General features: G+C 35.6%; 1 protein-coding gene across 1 annotated transcript; it reads left to right on the forward strand.

Annotated features, from left to right (window-relative positions):
• The first annotated feature begins 16,517 nt into the window (after positions 1 to 16,517).
• KLRD1 (killer cell lectin like receptor D1) lies at positions 16,518 to 25,006 on the forward strand. Its single transcript, XM_090275427.1, has 7 exons — positions 16,518 to 16,637; positions 17,901 to 17,993; positions 18,200 to 18,262; positions 19,973 to 20,124; positions 20,850 to 20,953; positions 21,970 to 22,144; positions 24,772 to 25,006. The coding sequence occupies exons 1-6, from the start codon at positions 16,631 to 16,633 to the stop codon at positions 22,088 to 22,090; spliced, it is 540 nt and encodes a 179-aa protein (XP_090131553.1). The 5' UTR covers positions 16,518 to 16,630; the 3' UTR covers positions 22,091 to 22,144; positions 24,772 to 25,006.

Genomic DNA, 25,006 nt, shown 5'->3' on the forward strand with positions numbered 1-25,006 from the left:
CTTTAAAAGGGAAGGAAGAATGGTTACACTCTGACCACAATAAATGCAAAACATTACATTAATAGAATAAAAGAAAATATCATTTGATGATCTCAATAGATTTAGAAATGGCATTGAACAAAATTCAACATTGGTTCATGATAAAAGCTCTTTTTAAATTAAGTATAAGAGAAACATACTTCAACATAATAAAGTGTATGTTATGACATGCCCACAGCTAGCATCATACTTAATAGTGAAAGTTTGAAATCTTTTCCTCTAAACTCTGGAACAAGACAAAGGTGCTCACTATATATACAATGTAATATTTAGCCTTATAAAAGAAGGAAATCCTGCTAAATGGGATGACATGAATGAAACTTGAGGGCATTATGCTAAGTGAAATAAACCAGACAGAATGAGACAAATGTTGCATGAACTCACATATATGTGGAATCTCAAAAGAAAACCAACTTACAGAAACAGATCATATTTATTGCCAGATGTGGGGCATGGAGGGTGAGGAAAATGGGTGAAGGTGTTCAAAAGGTACAAACATTCAGTTATAAGATGATGAATTCTGAGGATGTAATGTATAGCTGATTAGTTTATAATACTGTATTGTATTTTAGAATGTTGCTAAGAGAATAGATCTTAAAAGTCCTCATTGCAAGGAAAATATTTTGTAACTGCATGAGGTGGTGGATGTTAACTTACTTGTGGTGATCATTTTGCAATATATACCTATATTAAGTCACGTTGTATACCTTAAATTTACACAATGTTGTATATCCATTATATCTCAATAAACTGGAAAAAACAACAACAAAAATACAAACAAAATAAAATTTTGGCCCGGTGATCTTTTTAACCAGAGAGGCGGTATTGATGCAGCCTGAAAATTTACATGAAGCCTGGCTTTAGAGAAGCTATTTCAGAAGAACATTTTTCTTTCAGTTATCTGAGGGAAGTTGATTTAGTTTATGTTGGTCCTTCTCCTAAGACAGTAATTAAGGTTGCCAGATTTAGAAAATAAGTGCCTATTTGAAAAAATGAAGGTACTTAATCAGTGTTAACTGAATAGTCTCATGTTAGGAAATTATGTTAAAATCAATTGAACATAGGTGAAATTTTGTAGAAGCAGGAGAGTGCCTCTCAATCTTAATTATTCTTCAGAATTTCCTGTGGTGCCTACCCAAAATTCAGATTCCCATCATCTACACAGAAACCAAGGCACTAAGTCTGAGGTGAGGTAAAGGGGTCTGTAGCATAAGGAAGGGCAGTAGGTGATAAGCGAAATGGGTGTTTTACTGACCACTGCTTAGGCAAGCTAAGGATAGAGAAGAGAGTTGTCTAAGGATTCACTTAGAATTGTTAACCTTCATCCCAATTCTCTTGGTGACTTCTGTGACACAAAATTCTTTGGTTTTACATAGTTCGCACAAATTAAGATATTTTTGTCTCAAAAGGATGTTTCTCTGACCACTACCTTAGCTCTGGCAGTGGTACATCAAATCCAGATCACCAGAAACCCTGCCAAACACTCCTGAGCCAAAATGCAAGTCCTTTAGTTCTGAAAGAGATATGGTTTGACTTATCAAAATATGCTTTACAGAAATATTCAATATTATGCTTTTAGATTTTTAACTCTGATTTTTATGTGCACTTTTTTTTTTTTTTTTGGTTAAATAATGTCAATTAGAAGCATTTGCTGCTAAATTTGCAATACTAATATAAGCAAGTTTTTTTTATCCATACTAAAACCAAAACTAAATAAATATGAACAATAGAATAAGTGTAAGTTAAATAACACAAAACACACATATCTCTGCATAACCACAGCAAATGCCTACTCATTATGGATTGATTCCCGCACATATGAAAAAATCAAAATATTCAAATATTCAGAGTTCCTTTAAATATCAGTGCTTTTAGTTTGGAAGATATGTTAGTAAATCCGCCCCCCACCCCCCCAAAAAAATTTCTCTTCATGGAATTCTTTAAAACAGAAACTAACTAAAATAGTCTTTTTGTTTATAAATAATTGCCTATTAAATTTTATGTAGTAAGGCTCTGTGTGACACAGGCACCCATGTCATTTTACACTTAATCTCATAGAGAAAAGGTACACCCTAGATTTAGCTGATGGAGTTTGGCAGAGTCTCCATCGTGGAAAAGCAAAGTTTACCTAATCTCCTGGGTGGAGACCTGTGGGCCAATTCAGTGCACTACTGTTGTTGCTTCTACATTTGAATGCACAGTAGGAATTGAGGCATTACATGCTTGTACTTCTCCAGCCCCTCTGCCAGAAGTATTCCCTGGACTGGAAGAGGCCCATGTAGAGCAGTGCTAGAGGGACAAACTCTCTGGCATCTGCCACTAGTGTGTGTGTGTGTGTGTGGAGGGGCATCAGGATTTATAGGAAATGTCTCTACCCGCCAATGCCCACAGCATTCACTGTATAGGTGATGCATTATTGGTTGGTTAAGTCAGAAGCCTGGGTCTCATCAGGCCTGGCTAACAATGGTATTACGTATATTTCAGCCAGCAAGCATTTGCTCTTCAACTAGTTTCTTGCTACAACATGGGCTGATTCACAATACTTAATTGCTCCAAAAGTCAGAGAAATATTGCTGCCTGTTCATCTTCACACCCACCTCCAACAAAGAAGCTTAGAATCTTACTGGGTGTTGGAGAAAATATTGGGTGTTTTATTCGATGAGTTAACCCCTACAAATCAGATTACTTTGAGTGGTTGCTGGTAGTAGTCTGGCAAACTATAACATGCTTTCCACCTTATTGCCTTTCATAACCCTTGGGAATACTACTTTCTATCACTGATAATTTTACCAAATGGAGTATTTTAGCAAAGGAAGGAAGCCTCCACCTGAAGGTGTCCCTTAAGGATATAAATTCATTGTCTCCTTACCTTTTACATTTCTTTTGAAAAACTGCTACTAATCGGCTCTAAATCAAATTTTCTTGTAAAAATGGAACACTAACAAGGGGACCTTGTGACTCCTTGGCCTGATATCTCAATTTTGGGTGACACAACTTGAAATCAACAATAATAGGGTGAGAAAGACACAACAAGCTTTCTTGGTCCAATAGAATTGTTACATCCAAGAGTGGAGATGGCCTGGTTCCAGCAGTGGCTTGTCATTACCTGAAAAAGTGGCATCCATCCCTTTTTCAGAAATTTTATCCCCAGCTTCATCATCTGAAGAAAAGTGATGGGCTCAGTGGGTCCCTTGAGTTACAGAGGTCCCCCAAATACTTAGGTCTGGTTCACTGATAACTTGACTATTTGAAATCTGATAGACACACCTGTTTTTGGCATACTGCCAGCTATGCAGAACTGACCATCCACGTGGTCACTGCACTCAGGTGGCAGAACTCAGCCATTCTCATAGCTCTAGTCAAATTCCTATGGAGGAATCTCATTACTTTGAGATATGTTTTTGCCAGTGGCCTGCCTGTGGTGTCTGGATATGTAAAGCTACCCTGGCAGATGTTTATGCTCTTCCTCTGGGCCAAAAGCTAGAAAGAATTTATAGCTAGCGATTTAACTGCCTGTGTCTCATGTAGATGTCCACATTCTCTGATGAGAGTGACCAGAATCAGGTTGTTGACTGAGTCTGCACTGTCTGCCTGCTATCAGTGCTATCTGGATCCACCATTGTAATGGACATGACAATACAGTGCCTTCACAGGCTGGCACAGAGTATAGGACTCCTTCTGATTTAGAGGCTATCACTGTGCAGCAGACTAGTGGCCCCTGTCTACTGTTTTCTACCGGAGACCACAATGCACAGGGCATTACCCCATTCATTCCTGGCAGATTCACTACATTGGACATTTGTATTGAATTTATTGGGGTGGCTTTGGTTAATAAAATTATACAGGTTTCAGATGTACAGTCCAATAATACATCATCTGTATATTGTCTTGTGTGTTCACCGCCCAAAGTCAAGTCTCCTTCTGTCACCATTTATTCCCCCTTTTTTCTCTTCTATTGCCCCTACCCCCTTTCTCCTCTGGTTTTCACCACACAGTTGTTGCCTGTGTCTTTGAGTTCTTTTTGTGTTTGTGCTTAATCCCTTCACTTTTCCCACCCAGCCCCCCAACACCCCTCTCCTCTGATAGCTGTCAGTCTGTTCTCTGTGTCTGTGAGTCTGTTTCTATTTTGTTTTCTTATTTATTTTGTTCATTAAATTCCACACATAAGTGAAATCATATGGTATTTGTCTTTCTCTGACTGGTTTCCTCTTTGTCCCAGTGCTGTCTTGATTTCTCTTTATTTTCTGACACTGTTGCTTCTCTTGTGTATCCCACAAGATACACAAGAAACACATGATAACCATAGATTTAAAAACCCTTACTACTATTTGCAAAATAACTCATTAGTTTTAAATTATATTCTTCCTAGAATTGCCACTTGAATATAGAGTTTTTGCTACTGAACACTAAGAATGAATTGTTTCTTTCAATATGTTCTGCAAATCATGATATATTCACTTATTATTTCAGAAATTATTTTTATCATGGTCCAGCTTTTTGTTTCTCTGAGTGCCTGAATGTGTTTTCTGAAGACATTCTCATCCTATTACATTTTATTTTATAAGACGTTCAAGATTTAAAAAGATTCAGTTTTACATATATAGGCAGTGTGACAGGGGTTCATATTTGCATTTTCTTGCCTATAATTTCTGTTTATAAAATATATTACTTAAAAGCATCTGAATGAGATTTCCAGAAACACATATTTAGAACTGGACCATAACATTTACATAGTTATATGAATGACTCACATCAGTGATTTTTTTTTAATCCTCATCTTATTTCTCATTCTCATTACATCAAAGTTGCTCCAATCTCATGCTATTCCACATTTTGTGTTGCTGTTAGCTTTGATGCTGCATGTCCAAGTGATAAATGACACTAATGGGATTGTTAATGTGGTAGTGATCCGCATGTCCAACTTTTTATTTCATTCTCTTCAATTAAGCTAAACCTACTGCTCCTTGGAAAATTACACAGGTTTTGCTTCCAATATCTTCTACAGTAAAATCTTATTTTTTTAACCTTTTGCTATAACCACCCCACCCCCTCTTAGATCCTCAAGAATTTTTACAATAATATTGAGTGGTCTAGGTGTTAATTGGCATTTCAAGTGCAGGCAACACTGTGGTTGGAAATATTATGCATAATAGTGTACAGTGAGTAAAAATATCAACGCCTTTACATGCCTAGTGTGTTCACCAGTTGCATGATGCTCAAAGTAAAACTAGCCACTGGATTAAATGCAGAAGAAAATCTAGTTTTCTTTCTGAAAAAACAAACAAACAAACAAACAAAAAAAAACGACATGGCTCATATCAAAATCGAGATTTTGTTTTTAGTAATTATGTGAAAAATACATTTTTAGCAGCCAATATTCTAAAAAGCTACCACAGAGAACTTTATCAGAACTCATTTTTTATTTCTTAATAAATAAAATAAATCAAATAGATTTTTAAGCTGCATATACTCTAGGCAACACTGTATAAGATATCAGGATAATGATCACATTTGGATCCACTGTTTAGTGTCAGAAAATGCCAAGAACACATAGGAGAGATTCTAGTCACTGCCAAGACCTGGAGAATTACTTAGTCCATTTTATCCTTTGACCTTAAAAAGTCTTTTTTTAAATTTATTTTCAGAGAGAGGGTAAGGGAGGGAGAAAAACACCAGTCAGTTGCTTCTCACACCTGGCCTGCAATCCAGGGATGTGCCCTGATTGGGAATCAAACTGGTGACTTTTCAGTTCACAAACCAGTGCTCAGTCCACTGAGCCACACCAGACACAGCCCCTTTCACATTCTGATCTCCTTCTAATGTCTCCTAATGGCAGACGCTAGCCAGAGCCAGAGGGCAAGCAAGGAAACTTGAGTGACGCAGTTGATAAGAGTTTAGCTTCCAGGACCACAGAATGCAGCAATGAAACATGGGGGATGGATGTGAGTGTGGCTTTATGAAGAAAAGGTACCAGGGTCATGCCATTGGAGTAGCCTATGGTGACAGAGTAGTAAAAGCTACACTGGGAACACATCACATGTCTGAAATACTGGGATAAACTATGTTGGACTGTTTCTTGTGAGCTAAAGGGGGCCCATGGAGGGCAGGGAGCAACCCAGGGGCATCCTGGTTTCTGTGGTAGGCTGAATAATGGCCCCAAAATGTCCAGGACACAATCACTAGTAACTAAATAGTACCTTTGGGGCAAAAAAGAACTTTGCAGAGGTGATGAAGGTAAGAATCTTGAGATAAGGATACTAGGTTGGATTTTCCAGGTGGGCTTGAAATGCAGTCAAATTGGAAATTTGAATTGCTGGAATGACACATTGTTGTGACTGAATATGACTAAGAAACAATTATCTAAGAATTGCATACACTTGTAGATACCAGGAAAGCAAGTAAAGAACGAAACTGCATTCAAGTTTAAAGGGAAATTCAGAGACACTTTGATCCTAAATTGATACAGGTAGTATCTGAATTATTTTAATTGTTTTGGTTATATAAATATGAATAGGATTTTGGAATCCTGAATAACAGTGGTTACCATACAAATATAATTTCTTTTACCTGAATTCTCTTAAAATATCAATAATCTATAATGTCTTCTAGTTTTAATCTTTCTGGTTATCTAGTGTTCTTATTGATTTGAGAATCAAATTCTTTGATGATTATATGGCTCTATTCTGTTCATTGAATTTATTAAAATCTAATTACCTGATTACTTTTACATTGTCTATAATCCTAGTAAATCTCAACATTATGTAAGAAACCAATCATTCTCCCTAAAGTTACAAATATCAAACAAAAGTACACTTAATATATAGTTTATATGTAGCAATACTGTGTCATTTTATATTTTGAATTTTGGTTGTTCATCCCATAAAGGAACTCTGGCTTCTTTATCTGTTGTAGGAAATATTGTAGATCATATGGGATGAGGTGGGTACACATTGAAAAAGGGTGATCACAGAAGTAGTCACGGGGGTGACATTTGAGTGAGGCCTGAGTGAAATGAAGGAACCAGCCTCCAAAATTTTGGAGAGCGGGGGAAAACCTGTACAAGTAGTGCAAAGTCTGTGAGATGTAAGTCTGTGCAGCATGTTTGAGAGAAATTGCAGGTAAAAAACCCCCATGTAAATACAACTCCAGTATTTGCAGACTAGTCAATGCTTTAGGTACCTCATGTTGTTTTAATTTTGTTTGACTAGCTTTTCTCTTTCCTTTTCCTGACTTAGTGGGTAAAAGCTGTCATGATTCTGAATTTAGTTTCATTTCCTGTGGTCATGTTTGTCCGAATGATAACAACACAGATAATAACAGTTAAAGTGACAATGATCACCCACATCCAGGCCGTACACCTCATTTTTGGTCTTTCTTCTTGTTGAGCTTTATTGTGTCCCTTGACCAGGCAAACTGCTCTGTTGTAGCTTTTCGTTATTTTTATCAGACATGCTATTTTCTCCACCCAATAGTCATTCACCTCATCCCCAAAATCGTATGGTCATATCGAGGCTAGTGTAGGTGTTAAATGTTATTTCAAGCAGCAGCAAGTCTGTGGTTGGAAATATTCTGTATTGTGCAGTATACCTGTTACTGATATAGAGTGCATTGAGCTGATGATATTACCGGAGTCCAATAATAAGACCAAGGAGGATTTGGAAAGCTGGGAAAGTATGATAAGTGATAAAATTTAACTAAGATGATGAGGGAAACCTCACTGTACAAAAGAGAACTGAGCAGCTGAGAAAGAAACACCAACTGCTCTGTGGCTTCACAGTTAAAGTGCGATACTCATTTGGTTGTTCTATTGAAACAGACTTCAAACTGTTATTAAGAATTGTATACTCCTATCCTAGACATACTTCTGTAACCAAACAAAAAACAGAGGTTCAGCTGTCTTTCGCCACAAAAGCCAAACTCGTGAGGCAGCTGTTGGTGCAAAAATAAAAGAGGTTTTATTCAGATGCTGTGCGATCTGCGAGAATGGCAGCCTCCTACCTCCAAGCTCTTCTCCTCTCTCTGCCATGGAAAAAGCCTAACTGTCCTCAGCAAGGCCAGGACAAAAGCCAATGTCTAGAGTTCCTGCTCCATTTTATAGTAGAGTACTTTGGAGTGCACAGGCAGCTGCTAAGCGGTTTTAGAACCCACCTGGGTAGCTTAGCTTGTTCCCGGCTGCTGTTCATTTCAGGCTCCCTCCTGGAGCCTGTGTGTGGAACCTACACAGCCATAGGCCATGCAGGTGCCAGGGTCACCTTGTCACGTGCTTCTGGGAGAAAGCACACACAAACACACTGAAGAGTACATCACCAGGTGGGCAAGAGAGAGAGAGAGAGGCTTCCTTCTGGAGGCCATGGGCCTTGTGGCTGATCAGGTCACCTGGCCCATGGAGAGAACAAGTTTGCACTGTACAAGTCCAGGTCACAAGCAAGAGTGAGCTTCTTTGGTCCCCTGGGATTATATTAGGTTGGGTGTTGGATGAACTGGGTGCTTTCTCAAAATGACTGATCAACTTCTAAAATTCTGTGCTCTTTGGGTGGATCCACCTTCCAACAAATCCTTCTTTCCTCAGGCTAAACTGACAGGCCTCTTTGGTCCAGCACCTCCCTCTGTGCCATTTTGACTTCTAGGGCCATGTGCCTGCCTTCCCCTGGTCCCGCCCTAATCTGGTATGGTATGGGGAGAGAGGGCTTTTTCTATCCAATAATCTTGCTAGCTTTTCATGTATTCGGTCTAAGAATCTCCCCCTGCTGCCATCGTGGTTGATGGGAGAGACTCCCCAGCACTCTGACTGGCTCTTTTATGGTAATACTTCTTTATACTTAATCCAGCGAAACCAAGAATGAATGGCCAAAATTCAGTCAAGAATCCTGAATTATTTTATTATTATTAGAGATTTTAAAGTTGATTTTTAGTGTGTTTCTAAAACAGATGAATCTAGTTCTAATGAATAGTATTCAACCTCTGTACTCAAGCTTTTTGACAGCAAATATACCCAACAAAATTCTGATACATTACTAGTAACAAAATATCAGTTACAAAAAATAAATAAAAAAGAATAATTGTGCAGGAGGGGTGAACTACAATTAATATATTTCTAAACTTTGTCAAATTTTACTTCACATTAAACTAAACAAATATCTTTATAACAACAAAAATGAGTAGCCACAAGGATGATAAGGTTTCACTGAGTACTATTACTTACAAAAGTAGTAAAGGTTGGATTAGGGCAGCCTATCCATATATGAAATACAAAGAAAGGAAAACTTATTCACATTTTTAATCCCCTTTCTGGTTCCCAGAAGTAAGTATTTTGACAAACTTCTGACAAGGCTCTGGAATGCCTCTCTGAAAAACCCAGGCTATTAGTCCTTTGCTCTAATCGAGGAGCTCAACAAGAACCTAAGAGTCACTATTCTAGCACTAAAGAAAATTCCAGAAGATATAGGAGCGTGGCTGCACATGAACAAGGACTGGGCCAGTGCTCTCTATTCAGGGCTGGAATACAACGTGTAATAGGCAAACATGAGCAAATGTAAGGTCAGAGTGGCCTCTCTGGTCTGAACACCGCATGCCATTTTGAAGGGTAAAAGTGTCTCTAAATATAGTGTCCATACAGTTGTGTACAGTGTCCACCCATTTTGGTGAGCTTGGGAAATATGATGTGAAATGCTAAAAATGTCTTTAGTGGCTACCACTACTAAATGTATCTGCATGTTGGCAGGGATAACAATGCACTGAGTTCAGATTACAGTGTCCACCAGAACTGGAGCTGCTAGGGCCCCTTTCTCATTAAGGACATGGCATCTTCAGTCAGACATCAATTGGAGTCCTAAAATAAATTTTCAGGGTCTTTTTTTTTTTTTTTTTAGTTCCTCCATTAAGATATCATTTTAGAAGGACTAATTTGTCCCATTGTGGGCTCTTTTGAATGTTTCAAGAGCTGAGATTTCAAACAAATTAAATATTTCAAATTTCTATTTTCAGAGGTCCTCTGGTCCAAGCTTCTGTAATCCCAAAATAAAATTTTGATGATCACCTGTCATTGACCATCCCATTCTACAGAATGTCCCTCCAAAAGGAAATGCCTCCCATTTCCAAAGAAGATGCAAACAACACTTATTTCACTTCCAAAAGGCCATTGCTCAGAAAAGAGTAGTTTCTGTCCCAAGCTGGGCACTAACTGTTCAATAATGAAATAGCACAAACACCATAAACGGTACATGATACAACACAAGGAAGCTCAGGGATAGGAGAATGCAGGCACATGGTGCCTCATACTTTGGTCATCCCACAGAGAGGCTTGCTTGGCTGGGCACAGCTAAAGCCACTGCAGATAGTGCTGCAGGCACGCAATCCTGATGCACAGTGTTATGGAGAAGCTGAGGATGTCAGGAAGTATCTAACCTAAACTATGTCTACCAGGCCATATATTAGGCTATGACCCAAAGAAGTAATGACTGAAAAAGGTCAACTGCAAAACAAATCCTTTTTGTCTCAGATACAAAAGGTATGCATTACAAAATATTAGAGAAACACATTAAAGGGTTACATTAAAAGTTTTAGGGTGACAAATTAGGGTTTATTATAAATTTCTTTTCACATATCAATTTACATCATCTTGAATATTTTTCCACTCCAAATTTAATCTTTGATATGTAAAATCACTGATGTGGTCCTTAAACTCCCTAAGGCATGGAAGAAATAATCCATTAATGAATTATTAATACATTAAAATGTTTATTCTTAGGATTTGTGAGAATAGTTTAATGTATAAACATCTAAAGTTTTTAACACACAATAAGTTCTAAGAAAGTTTATGGTATCTATCATGTATTATATATGAATATATCACATATATACATGACATATACCATGAGTGTGTGTATATATATATATATATACATGAGCTCATAGGTCAGAGACCATTAATTACAGTACATTTGAAGATTAAACTTTACTAGAAATGATGTCTGGATTCTGATGTGGCCCTGGCCCTTTTGGTCAGACCTCATCTGTAAAACTATCACAAAACAAGGATTTTGTTTCTTTTTGTGTGTGTCTGGCACTTCGTATGTACCCCACAATCGTTTCTTAAATAAATCAATTTTAAACTGAAATATTTTCAAAGCATGTATTGATACTTGTTACCATAATGGGGGGTAGGGTGGAGTATCTTAATATTTTAATTATAAATATCTCTCCAACAGTGACTTATTTTTAAAATAGTGATTTGACACATTAAAATATCAACTTCACTTCTCCATTAAAAGGGTTCCTACATTGTATTCATAAAAATTTGATAATATAATGTAAAATAGGATTCTGTTCTTCAGTGTTGAAGACAGGAAGAATGAAAAGCTTCAGATTAATGAATGGCAGTTTCAAAACATTTAGCATGTCATTTTAAAGACACAACAAAGTAAATGCCTTCACCTAGTGACAAACATTTCTACAGTTCTCCAGGGCAGAATAACAACAGCCAACAATCACAATCACTTTCTTCTCGTGTCAATCACTGGGAAGACTAAGAAGATCAACTACATTTAAAGGACCTGGGGGAAAGTAAACAAAATACAAGCCATGTCTGTTCATTTTTTAATTTCCAACACCGTGAAGGAGCCTAATCAGAAAAAATTCATATTAAATAAGCACATTATGAACTTATTATTCATGATATTAAAATGTTTGCATATCCTAACATTACCGAATAAAATCAAATTCCTTAGCATTAACAAAGTTTTTCTCATCCAATACATAATGTAGATTTTCTATGTCCTATCATGGAGTAGATTTGTCCCTAACTCTACGGTCCTGATTATGTTTTATACACCACTCACATTACTAATAAACTGTGCCATAATTTTCTACCCTTTCCCCTAGACAGAAATCTTAAAATGAGAGGTAATATTTATTCATATCATTCTAGCCCTTAGTCTTCCTAGGACATTGTAAACATAATGCTACCTAACTCTAGGGGATTACAGTTTGGGTGTTTAATTCAAGAAGGATCAGTGGCAGGGTAGTTTTATTTACTGTAGCAAGTAAAAGAGACAAGGTATTCACATGCAAAGCTCTGTCTCACAGTGGGTAGGCGTATTTAGCCAGTTACACATTGACTTCTTTTTTGCAGTTGATGACATTTACCCCATGAGTTCCTGTCAAGCTCATCCTGTTTACAGGTGCATCTGCAAAATATTTTACTACATTTTAACATTAAGGAAGAATAGCATTTAGCAAGAATTGCCTAGACCTTGAGACCCTTGTCCTCTCTAACAAGTGTTCACTTATAGTTAACAGTAAATATCCTTTAACCGCTATGGTAAATTATAATGCTAACTTTGCACTTAGGTCTCTCGGGTTGAAGGTTTCTCACCTCTCCCACCACACACACCACCCACACCCTCACAAACAGTTAAACACACCAGCAGTAGAAGAAGGGAACAAGATATATTCTCCCTCCCACCCCATTAAATCTAATTTCAAATAAATCCAAATAAATTCTAAAATGGACCACTCACCTTGATGCCAATATCCTCTTCATGTGAATTATTTTGTATCTGAAAGCATCATAAAATTCACAAATAGTTGTTGGGGTATATAAACAGATATTTTAAAAATTAAAGTATGCTTCTTCATAGACAGAACTCATGAAACCAGGGAAGCCAGGAAATGAAGCATATATCTAAAAGCTTGCTAATACAATAAAAAACCACTTTTAGGTTATATAAAATTATGGCAACAAAGGGTTAATGATCTAAATCTCTGTTTTACCTCCATAAGAACAATAGGGCATTAACAAGTCAAGTGTGTATGCATTTATATAGGTATACAAATAAATACTAAAAATTGCCAAGATAAGGCAAAATGATACATTTCTTTACAATTATGCAAAGTGTCTCCCTGCACTTTGTTCTGTTAGAGGTAGATAGAGCTTAGTGGGGCTCAGCCCAGCCATTGCTAGCTACTTAACTTGGAACATATTTCCCTATAATCTTATGTATCTGAAGCTATAAAATTTAACATAGGTTAATCAAGATTAAATAACTTAACGCAAAATGTCCAACACAAAACTGGCATATAGTAAGCCCCCCAAATTGTCTTTACTATTTTATAGATAACAGTTAAATACAATAAGTTACAGACTACTTTTCTACTAAAGAATTTAAAAACATTATACATTTTGAAAAATAATTCTTTTTTCTCAGATTTATTTCAGAATACTGGAGCTTGGTAATGTGTAAATTGATTGACACTCACTGGTAAGAGTTTGGTGCAAAAGTTAAAAGGTGAGCTCTTTAGGCTGATGGAAGTTTTCTGATGTGAATAAGCTCCTGTTTGGTTACTGATGTGACTTGCTCTTCTTCCAGAGTCCCTTTACTTTCTGTGTCTCTTTTCTTTATGCCCAAGTTTCATCAACAGATACTGACCTTGGCACTTTAAAATGTAGATATTTTTGCATAAAGCCTGAGAAAGAGGCTCAGTGCTGTTTCAATGATATTTAGTAAAAATATCGGAGCTTTAAAGTTCAAGTAGTTACTAATGTATCAAATTTGGTGTGTTATTTGAGCGTGAGAACCCAATGGCCTACCCAATAGCTCACCACAGAGAAACTGTTTCTAGTGACGTGAGGATTGTCAAGCCACATCTGTAGCCAGCAAGCTCTTTACTGGTCTTAGGTGAGTTTTTCACTCTTAACTTAATTCTCACATGTTGGGACTTATTAAGTAGCAGGTGAACATTAAGGGTTGAAATTAAGAAACTTTGGAACGAATTGTACATTTTCTCCACTCTGGCTTTAAAAACCTCTCCTTCCCCTAAACCAGACACTTGCAGCCGGTGTGTGGCAACAGGCACACTGGTGGGCCCCAAGAATTGTTTTAAATGCCATATCTGACTATTTAGTCAGAGGCACTGACCTCTTCTCCCTGAAATTGTCAGATAAAACAGTGACAACAGCCACCACAACAAAAGCTGTCCTGTGTGAATAAATCAAGGTTATACCTATTTCTTTGTCTCATTGGCAAAAAATTCAATATAGTTTTTGGTGTGCCACAGAACTTCAGTAATTAGTTTATGCCATGAGATGAAAAAGGTTCAAATTTCTGCCCTAAATAATCTGAGAATGTCAGTGTTTTTTCCAAAATGTGCATTACCAGCGTGATCACCATTATTCAAATGCTTCCTTTTCTGTGTAGACATTTCATTAAAAAAAAATAGCTATTAGGCAGAGTCAAGTGTTGAGAAAGATCAATATCCACCCAAAACTTTCACGTTGTTATGTTGCTTTCATTTGAGTTTGATGAAGCTTCTCCTGAACCAGATTCAGAATTGGTTGCTTCTTTCATTTTATTTCTTGTTTATCTGTTTACTTCTTTTGATAAGAAGCAGTTCTCTTCATACTTTTCATGCAAAAAGATAAAATGTTCTTGTGTAATATCTCTGGTCAATATCCATAAGTGAATTTGTAACTGTCAGTTAAAATTCTAACTGAAATGCTACCACCCTTGTAAAACCAATAATGCAATATTCATATCCTATAATATAATTGCAAAGGTGTTGGATAACATATCAGAGATCGATTAAAACAATGTTTTGAATAAGAACTGAAAATCAGCATCTTCACCAATACTAATATTCCTTACTTGATTGGAGCTACAAGGTGATCATCTCTACACCTTAGAGAAGATCAGAGCAAGACCAGTAAAGAAAAATCCTAGTCAAGTCTTCGAAAGGGTCCATCAGTAGAATGGAACGACCAATTAGAAAATGGCTGCTCAGTTTAAAATAATGTCAGGATCTTTGTTTCAGGACAAGAATATTCAGATGTGGGAGGTAGGTAAATGATTTTCTATTGCTAGGCATACTTTTGTCCTCTTCATATTAAAGTATTGCCTGTAAGAGAATTTCTATGCATTAATAAGCTTTTGTCATCAGTAAAATAGTGAGATGCCAAAATACTTTGAGTTAAATGTACAGACACACTTAATGTGTACTCTTATACTTAGTGAAGCATTTACTTTGAGTACTACAATAGGCATGGAATATGTGCTCAATATATGTTAAAATTCTCCTCTACCGAACCAACTCAATAAAATAAAAATTGGTAAACACAGGAAAAGTTTCAGTCATATATCACGACTTTCCTTTGACAAGCATACTTCTGAGTACAAAATAATTGTTGGTAGTTATTTTCTAGAAAATAAAATATAAAATAGAATATAAACATGATTTGAATCTGTTGCTGTGAAACCATGTTCACACAGTGATTGCATCCAGATTTTCCCCAAAGAAACGTAATCCATGCCCTGGTTACTTTAACTCAGCAGTTTTGATTTTTTCTCTTGGGTGTTTTTGCTTCCAGTTCTCAATAAAAGAGTCACTCACTTGTCCTTTTTTGCCTGATCAATTCAGAAAACACTTTTCTTAAATATCATGTGTTACATATTACATTTGGAGTGAATGATAGATTGTATTTACGGATAATTACAGATCAAGCTCTCTCCTCTTAAGATTCTTACTCCCACATCTGTCCCACATTTAAATTGTCCACTAATATGGTTATTGTTCTGAAGACAAAATCCTGTAAACTGAAGTATTAGTATACTATCTGAATGAGATAACAGTGACAATATAATACTTAAAATATCGGTACAAATAAAGGTAATAGAGCAACTGATCTTCAAGGGACTTGAAGGCAACTGAACAATGGAGAGTTACATATTAAAAAAAGCACCTGAATAAGGCACTGAAGGGTGGGCCTAGACCAACTGAAGCAGTTTACAGCACAAGTGTGTGGGTGCACATGGACCTGTAATGGGAAATCACTCTCATTCTACTATTTTGACCTTCACCTTCCGTAACTGGGTTAGTGATTCAGGGATCAGAAACACACAACAAGAGATGGATACATCAGCTACTCTGTGCTAAAGAAAAGAAACCAAAATCATAAAACATAGACACAGAGGGATAGCTTTGGTTTGAAATACATTGCATGTGTGCTTTGAAGAAAGACATCCTGGGCCTCAAACTTAGTGACTTCAGTCAAGTATTTATCTCTGCCTTAGTTTTCTCATCAGAAAATGTGTGTGTGTGTGTGTGTGTGTGTGTGTGTGTTGTATCTTTATCATTAAGCCATTTTCAGAAGTAAATGTGCTAAAATATGCCAAACACTTTAATCTGTCAACAACATAGGTGAATTATAAATGTTTCTAATTATTAAAAGAGGAAAATTCTTGTGGAACTTGATTATACTAAGTAAATTTACCTTTGGTGTGCCCATCTTTTTTCCTGTTTCCAAATATTTTAAAAGACGATTGCTGTTCAAACATTAAAAACTTCCTCTCACCTTTTTTTTTTTGATAGTCAAAGAATTGTATTGCACAAGTGTAGTGAGAACTTCCTGTATTGTGGTTTCCTGTACATCAAGAATTATGACTTAAATACACAAATTTTCTTTTCCCTTTCCTTTTGAACTTCTTCATACACAACTTTCAGATTCTTAGCCTCCAGCTCACTTCCATGACCTAACATCATTCTTCTTAAACAAACAAACACAGTGACTTAACTGTATCAACACCGGAACAACATTCTCATGGCAGGTATGTCGGCCTGAGTCATAAATTTATATATATGTAAGCAGAAAAGGTTTCTCGTAGATATAGCTAATTTCAGGACATGCTTTAAGAAAAATATGGAAAGTTTTAGGCTTCTTGTGTATCAGCATTTTACACTTAATTTTATTTCTCTGATTCTTCATTCTGTAACTTGGAAATGATTTTGTGAAGCTTTTCCAACAGGTTTAAAGAATGACTATGACAGAAAACTCTAAATTCTGAATGAAAACTGAATTTATCAGGTTAAATTATGAGCAACTTAATTCTAGCATAGGGTAAATAGAGAAGGCCAAATATTAATGACACAATGCTTACAAGTGTAATTTAAAAATTTAGCATTTTTGTGTGACATCCAAAAGGCACCTAGATTTTCGGTTTCACACATTGGACTGTTTGTTGTTAATGCCAGCAATCTTTGGGAGTGTGCTAACGTTGATGCGGAATCTCCTAATGATGAATTGATTTAGCAGAAAAAGCTGTAAGTAAGTAACATGGGGTATTAGGAAATGTAATATTCTTGTAAAAAAAAAGGTTGCTTGTGTATCATAATTCAATGTCCTGTGAAATGAACCCAGCTTCCCAGGTATGGCCCACACATTGTTTGGGGGCCCTCTCATCACACAAGGTCCAGATACTTTCCTGAAAGTCCTCTACAAATCTATAAGCACCTGATGTTTCTCAGAGCAGTCTCAGAAGGACACACTCCAAAGGAGCATTATTGTGACAATGATAACAGATGTTAAATAAACACTGGTCCTAGACAAACCTTTATTTGCTTTCTGTCTTGGGTATTTACTAGCTTTGATGCCTTGAGAATATAACACTATTAATGAATTCTAAATTTGCTCACCTACCTAATAAGGATCATACTCTATCTTGTGATTTTTGTTTAAAAAATTAATGCCTGTTAATAAACATTAAACAGACTTTGGTGCCTGTTCATCTCTTCTTACTCCAGTCTCCTGGCTTCTTTGCCAAGTTAGATATAAATGCTAAACACACTTTCTGGGACAGAGTTGGAAGGGAAAATATGATATGGATAATCTTCCTAAAGAATAAGGCCCACCACACAACATTTTTAGTACTGGGTGGAGTTCTGAATGGGATGTCTTCATTTTTCAGTGCCAGGATGGCTGAGTTGTCAAACCAGAGAAATTTTTGGATTCTCTCTCCCTGGTTTCTGCTTATAAGAACTTTAGCTCCTGTATTTGTTCTTTAAGTGATTTCCCTACCTCTCTTTCCCTAAAGCTTTTCAGACCACTCCATGGAGGTTGATTTCTGGGATCATAGGAGTAACGTGCCTTCTGTTGATGGCTACTTTGGGAATCTTGTTGAGAAAAGGTAAGTTTTCCTAGGAAAGTTATACAAACATCAAAGCTGTGATAAATAATTTAATAATAAAAGTTTTATTTTATTGATGTGTAATATTGTATTTAATACATTTTATTTAATTAAGTAAATTTCTTTTAAAAATCTTTATTGTGTTTTTTTTCTTCCAGTTATCATTTAGTCCCCTTAATAAGTAAATGTCTAATCATTTCTTATAGGATTTACTAAACAAAGTATTCAGACAACATCTTTTCCAGAACCCACCACTGAACACCTGAAAGGTAGGTCTCATACTTTGGAAAATACTAGTTTTGGTAGAGCATGAAATCGTTTCTTGTTTCACTCCCACAACAGTGTGATTTCTACAAATATCCTTTGAGAATATTCTTTATTTTCCAAACTTCTGAGGATAGTCCTATGAATGAATAATGGACATTATATTCTAGAGGAAGCATCACAATTATATAATTTTCAATCATTTATTAGTTTTATTTAATGATCACTTGGGTAAGTATACATAAGAAATACAGTATGTTAGAAGCATCCTGTAGTAGTGTAGGAAGTGAACAAAAGTTGAGTCCTGCTGTGTAAGTAGGAGTAAATTAGACTAAAGAGATATTTAATTAACACTTAGTAAAATACAAATTTACCTACTAATTGTAAGGTAGTCTCATTTCTTTGTTCTGTAATGTAAGAGTGGTTAAATCACACTGTGCCTCATTTATCTATTTAAGTAATGAGGAAAATATTAACTTGAAGTGATATGTTTTTCCTATATGAGAGCTCATGTTTAAGCAACAAATCAATAATAAACTATAGTGTATATTAAAGCTAATCCTACATGCCAGTGTTTGCTCATAACTTGTAAACTTACACATTTATGTCTTTTCGCCTTTGCTTCTATTTCTTGCAGACTCAGAATATAATGCAAAGATTTCTGCAAATCTGACCCTACTTCTCTGTCTTAAGCCAGCTCTTAGTCCAATTTTTAAAATGTATTTTTCCAAGTTCTAAGTTGTCTCATCATCTTCAGGGATCTTATAGGACTTTATTTTATTTTTTCTTCTTGGGGAATTTTCGAGCTTTATTAAGATATTTTCGGTGTAAAACATGGTGCAAGTTTAAGGTGTACAATGTGTTGATTTCATACACGTATATATTGCAATATGATGACTTCTGTAGCACTAATACCTACATCATGTCACATAATTACATTTTTTTTTGTCCTGAGAACATTTAATATCTACTCTTTAGCAACGTAAGTGTATAATACAGATTGTTAATTATCAATATAATCATAATGTTATGCAGTAGATCCTCAGAACATTTATCTTTTAGCTGGAAGTTGGTACCCAACTTCTCTGCATTTCCATCACCTCCCAACCCCCATAACCATCATTCTACTCTGCAACTTCAGCAGCATTAGCTTGATGAAGATTTGAGTATAAGTATCATTACCCCTGTCTCTGAGGATAAAGTGTTCAAGGCACTATCACCGGTTAACTGTAGGACTGGTTTCCAAGCTAATTGTTCTATTTATTTTAATTTTGAAAATAAAATACCTAAGATACATATCATACTTCTCTTAAAGTACCATATTCCTTTCTGACCCAGGAAATATGTTAAAATGTCTTCTTCCCTTAAATATCTCTTTCATCTAATTTACTCCTATTTACAGAATAGAACTCAACTTTTGTTCACTTCCTACATTCTGCTGCAGGATGTTTTAACATACTGAATTTCTTATGTATACTTACCCACATTAGCATTAAGTATAATTAATAAAAGATTAAAAATCATATAATTCTGACACTTTCTCTAGAATATAATGTCCATGATTCATTCATACAACTATCATCAGAAGTTTGGCAAATAAAGTAGATTCTCAAAGAATATTTGTAGAAAAAAATAACAAATGATTTTTATATGAGTAAATAGCACTTAAAATGAATCTACAATGTCATTCGTCAAGTTTCCTTTTTTTCTTTTAGGCTGTGGCTGCTATTCATGCCAAGAAAAATGGATTGGATTCCAATGCAACTGTTACTTCATTTCCAATACAAGTAAAACTTGGGCTGAAAGTAGGGATTTCTGTGCTTCTCAGAATTCCAGTCTACTTCAGTTGCAAAACAGAGGTGAACTGGCAAGTATTTACTTCGGGTTTCTTATATTTTCTTTGGCCTAGAATAACATACTAAGTAAGCTGACTATGTTGATTGAAGTCTTTATCGGATAGTAACTGGGTGGTTAGAGAATTAATAATGTCTTAATAATTTTTTATACCTTGAAACAATCATTGTAATATAGGAATAAAAATCAAGATAGATGCTAGATAAAGTACAGGAGGTATTTTAGAGATAAACCAAATAAAAAGCAACAGGTCTTTGTTTTTGTTCAAAGAACCAACTAAGCAAGTTTGTAATATTTTAATTGAATATATATTTTCTGTAATTATATAGCTATTGTCATCATTCTGGGATATAAGATGAATGAGGAACCTGTGCTGAGTATAGGTCAAATAGGTTATATCTGAGAAATTATTTCTCATGGTACTGTTTACTTAGAATCAGATTTGATTGTTGATGTCCTGTGAAAGAAATGTTCCATGAAAATCTAACCCATTTATAATGTTTTTCATTCATTCAGGAAATAAGATTGTAATATTTTTCTCCATAATTGAATGGGTCTTATAGGTGTGAATGAGTCTTATGAGACATAAGACTACCTTCTAAACTAAACATTAAACATGATTTCAGTTTGAGTGATTTAGAGTCTGAATATGATTCTGGACACTGACTTTCTTAAAAAGTACATATTCCCAGAGTAGATTCAAATTAGATTAATATGTTTGTCTCTGTTTCCAAGCAGCATTTTTTAAAGTTCGGTAAAACTTTTTACTGGATTGGACTGTCTTACAGTGAAAAACATCGTGTCTGGTTGTGGGAGGATGGTTCTGCTTTCTCCAAAGATCTGTAAGTTTCTGGCAGTCAAGTTTTTCTGTCCTTTATGAGTTTATCCTTAGATCTCACCAGAGAATGTAAATTCCAGAAACACTGTCTAGAGCATGAGAACACAGAAAAGAGAATATATACAAGAGAATGACAATTTCAGCATTATCTAGAACAGAAGTCCCCAACCTCCAGGCTGTGGACCAGTACCGGTCCAGGCCTGTTAGGAACCAGGTGGCATGGCAGGAGGTGAGCTTGAATGTAACGCACTTGAATCATCCCGAAACCTCCCTTCCCTGGCCCTGACCCAGTCCATGGAAAAACTGTCTTTCACGAATATGGTCTCTAGTGCCAAAAAGGCTGTGGGCCGCTGATCTAGAACAACAAAGTATATGCTCAGTTGACATCAAGTTACTGTACTTGTTACCATAAAGGAGGTTTTGACTTTTTCTTTTTATCTCTTGGTACCACCACTTGTATGAGCAGATAATTAGTAATAACATAGACATAAAAATTTGCCCTCACACACAGAAGCTGTCCAGAGAAAACAAAACAGCCACTCTTTCCTTTATTCTGGTGGGACCCAATATCCTCAGTGTTTTCTTATGTTTCATATATTCGGAGTTTATTTTCCGCATACTTGTAATTTTAGAATCTCATTCCCATTCATAAGCATGCTATTTGAAGCATCATACAATGAGTTATTTTATGCTCTGATTTGTTTTGCTAGGTTAAATTAGCAAGTACGTTTCTAAACAAAATAGAAGTAAAGATGATTATTTATTAGAACCATTAATAACAATGGCAACAACAAAAATATCCCTGGCCTCAGTGATATTGGTTATTGAAACAGCAATTGAGTTTTTATGATATTGTACTTGAAACTGTGAAAACTGTGGCTATTGAATAAAAAAAAAAATGACAGTGTGTTAAAATAGCTCATTCAAATGCTTTTAAAAGTTCCATCTTTTAATAAAAAAACACCATCCCTAAACATTTTCTTTTTTTCTTATGTGTTAACATTTTATTTTTCGTTACAGATTTTCATTCTCTGACCATGTAGACATAAAGAAGTGCATAATGTATGGCACACAGAACAACCTTTTGGATGAACCCTGTGAAAGAAAAAATCCTTATATCTGTAAACAACAACTTATTTAGGTGTTGCTTAGGGCAGAAAGGGTGGGCAGTGAAGGTCCCGTATTACTAAGAATGGTAAGTTTACTTCTTACATTATTACTAATTATCTACTTCTGGGATTTTTTTAATGTTTTATATTGTGTCTTATACATTTGGGGGGAGACCCCAAAAATCCAGAATTTATTTATTAAAAAAGTTGGGTATTTGTTCTTACATGTTTAAACTTCAGTCACTTTCAACGTACTCTCCATTAGATGCTGGACACCTATCCAGACGTTTTCCCCACTGCTCCAAACAGTTTTCGAACTTGTTGATTTTGATGCTCTCTGGTGCTTCTGCCATTTTTTTGTTTCACCTCTAGCACATCGGCAAAACATTTCTTTTTGAGGGCTTTTTTTATCTTGAAAAAAAAAGTCATGCATAGGACGAGATCTGGTGAATAGGGAGGGCGGGGCATGGGGGTCATACTGGTTTTGGTCAAAAACTACTGAACACAATGTGGTGTGGGCAGGTGTATTCATAAATCACCCATCATAAAATGGGAAAATGCGTTGAAAGAGTCTTTAAAAAAATTTTTCTGAATGAAGCCTCTTACAACAAGGCCAGCTGGTACATTGATACAGATGGGTTCCTAGAACACTAACCTAGCAGGGGAAGCCTGTACTACAAGGGGTGCCCCTCCAGAAGATAATTCCAGGTTTTATTTTTGGGTCCCCACTCATATTTGAAAATATGTTTTAAAATTGATGAGCTTTCTGCGTGTACGTCTAAAATTATAAAGCAGCAAGATAAATAATTTCATGAACATTTCAATATAATGCATAAGATTAATATCGAGTGTAATATATTTTCATGTATACATTCTGAAAATTTTTCTCGGCAGAAATTTAAGGAAAATAATTTACATCAAATAATATATATCAACATCATTTCAGAACTTTGGGATACTAAACTGGAAATTCCTATCTTCATCTCACTTTTCTGGATGTTAGTTCTTTCTGTATATCTATGCTTTGATGTAAAGCTGAAAGTCCCTCTGACAGCTCCCTCATGTATATCCTCCAGCTTCAGAGGAGAACACATTTGTGTATCTTCTCTTGATTTTCCTCAGTTCTGTAGAACGATATTGTCTTTGATCAAGTGTGGTTCTTGTTTGATTACTTTCTAAGTTTACAAGGGTAAAGGGACTCCCAGCCCTGATCACATAAATTTACAATACCTCCTCCTTTACTCTTTTTTTTTTTTGCCTTATGCTTATCAGTCAGTAAAAGAATCACATCTTCATTGAAGATCTTAATCTCTAATCAATCCCAAGAAACTTTCCCTAAAAGTTACATGTAAAATATGAACAATTCTTTTTTTTTGTCAACTTAGAACTCTGCCTACTATACTAATAAACTCCTAAAAATGTTTTTACTGCTACTTTATAGTTCATTGAATTTAAATGCTGCCTTTGATTTCTGATAAGTAGGAATTTAATTCATGTGTGCCAGGACAAGGAATATTGTATTAGTGACCCCAATATATTTTTTCTTCATTTAAAAAAACATTATTTTTCTATTACAGTTTATTATTCAATATTATTATGGTTCAATATTATTTTGTATTAGTTTCAGGTGTACAGCATAATGGTTAGACAGTTATGTACTTTATAAGTGTTCCTCGTAATTATGGTACCCACCTGGCACAGTATATAGTTTTACAATACTATTGACTGTATTCCCTATGCTGTATTTTACATCCTTGTGACTATTTTGTGACTTCCAATCTGTACTTCTTAATCACCTCAACTTTTTCATGCAGTCCCCCCAAACACCCTCCCCTCTGACAACCATCAGTCTGTCCTCTGTATCTGTAAGTTTGTTTCCATTTTGTTTCTTGTTTATTTTGTTCTTTAAATTCCACATATAAGTGAAATCTTATGGTATTTGTCTTTCTCTGACTGAACTTTTCAATTAACATAATACCCTCTAGGATCATTCATGTTGTCACAGATGATAAGACTTTATTCTTTTTTTATGGTTGACTAATACTCCATTGTATATGTATACCACAACTTTTTTATCCACTAGTCTATTGATGGGCACGCAGATTGCTTCCATATCTTGGTGATTGTAAATAATGCTGCAGTGAACAAAGGAGTGTGTATATTGTTTTAAATTAGTGTTTTGGGTTTCTTCAGATACATATTCAGAAGTGGAATTTCTGGGTCATAAGGCAGTTTCATTTTTAACTTTTTGAGAAACCTCCATACTGCTTTCCATAGTGGCTGCACCAATCTGCAATCCCACCAATAGTGCACGAGGGTTCCCTTTCCTCCGCATCCTCACCAACACAATTGTTTGTTGATTTATTGATGATAATCATTCTGAAAGGTGTGACGTACCTCAAAAGTATCTCATTGTGGCTTTATAGTTAGCTGAATATATTAATTCTTATTTACTACATTAGTGATATTTAACTTTGCCTGATAAAGACAGAATTATTTTACAGTTGGATTGAGATAGGTTTTTGCCTGTTTCCAGAAATGCTTGAGTGTCAGCTTTTGCTTCTTAGTCATGGTGATGGCATTGAACTAACTAACTAATTATTCATGGTAAGTTTTTTTAAAGTTCAAAAGTCTCGAGTGAAACCTAGAGCTAATTTGTTAATTGACAACTTACAGTGGAGATAATTGATCAGACATCCTGTCTCCATTTTAGGACCAGCCGCTGCAGGAAACTTCCGCCTCAGCTCTCCTGAATTCCAGTTTCATCAAATAAATATCCAAACAAATACCAGCAATTTTATCCAAAAAAATTATATCTTTGTGTAAATAAGAAGAACTTTGGGAAGTTTGTTCCTGGATGTTTCTTGGTCCCCAATCTATTTGAATTATCTTTTTCTTGTTGTATCAGACTATTTACCCTTATTAAAAACATTATATGAGTATGCTGA

This window comes from Furipterus horrens, unplaced genomic scaffold, assembly GCF_987537825.1.
Source record: "Furipterus horrens unplaced genomic scaffold, mFurHor1.1.pri manual_scaffold_4, whole genome shotgun sequence".
Classification (NCBI taxonomy): Eukaryota; Metazoa; Chordata; class Mammalia; order Chiroptera; family Furipteridae; genus Furipterus; species Furipterus horrens.

Excerpts from the sequence above, each read along its gene's own strand:
- KLRD1 (XM_090275427.1), top strand. Across the intron at positions 18,263-19,972 it reads CACCACTGAACACCTGAAAG|GCTGTGGCTGCTATTCATGC; the intron begins GTAGGTCTCATA and ends TTTTTCTTTTAG. Across the intron at positions 20,125-20,849 it reads TGCAAAACAGAGGTGAACTG|CATTTTTTAAAGTTCGGTAA; the intron begins GCAAGTATTTAC and ends GTTTCCAAGCAG.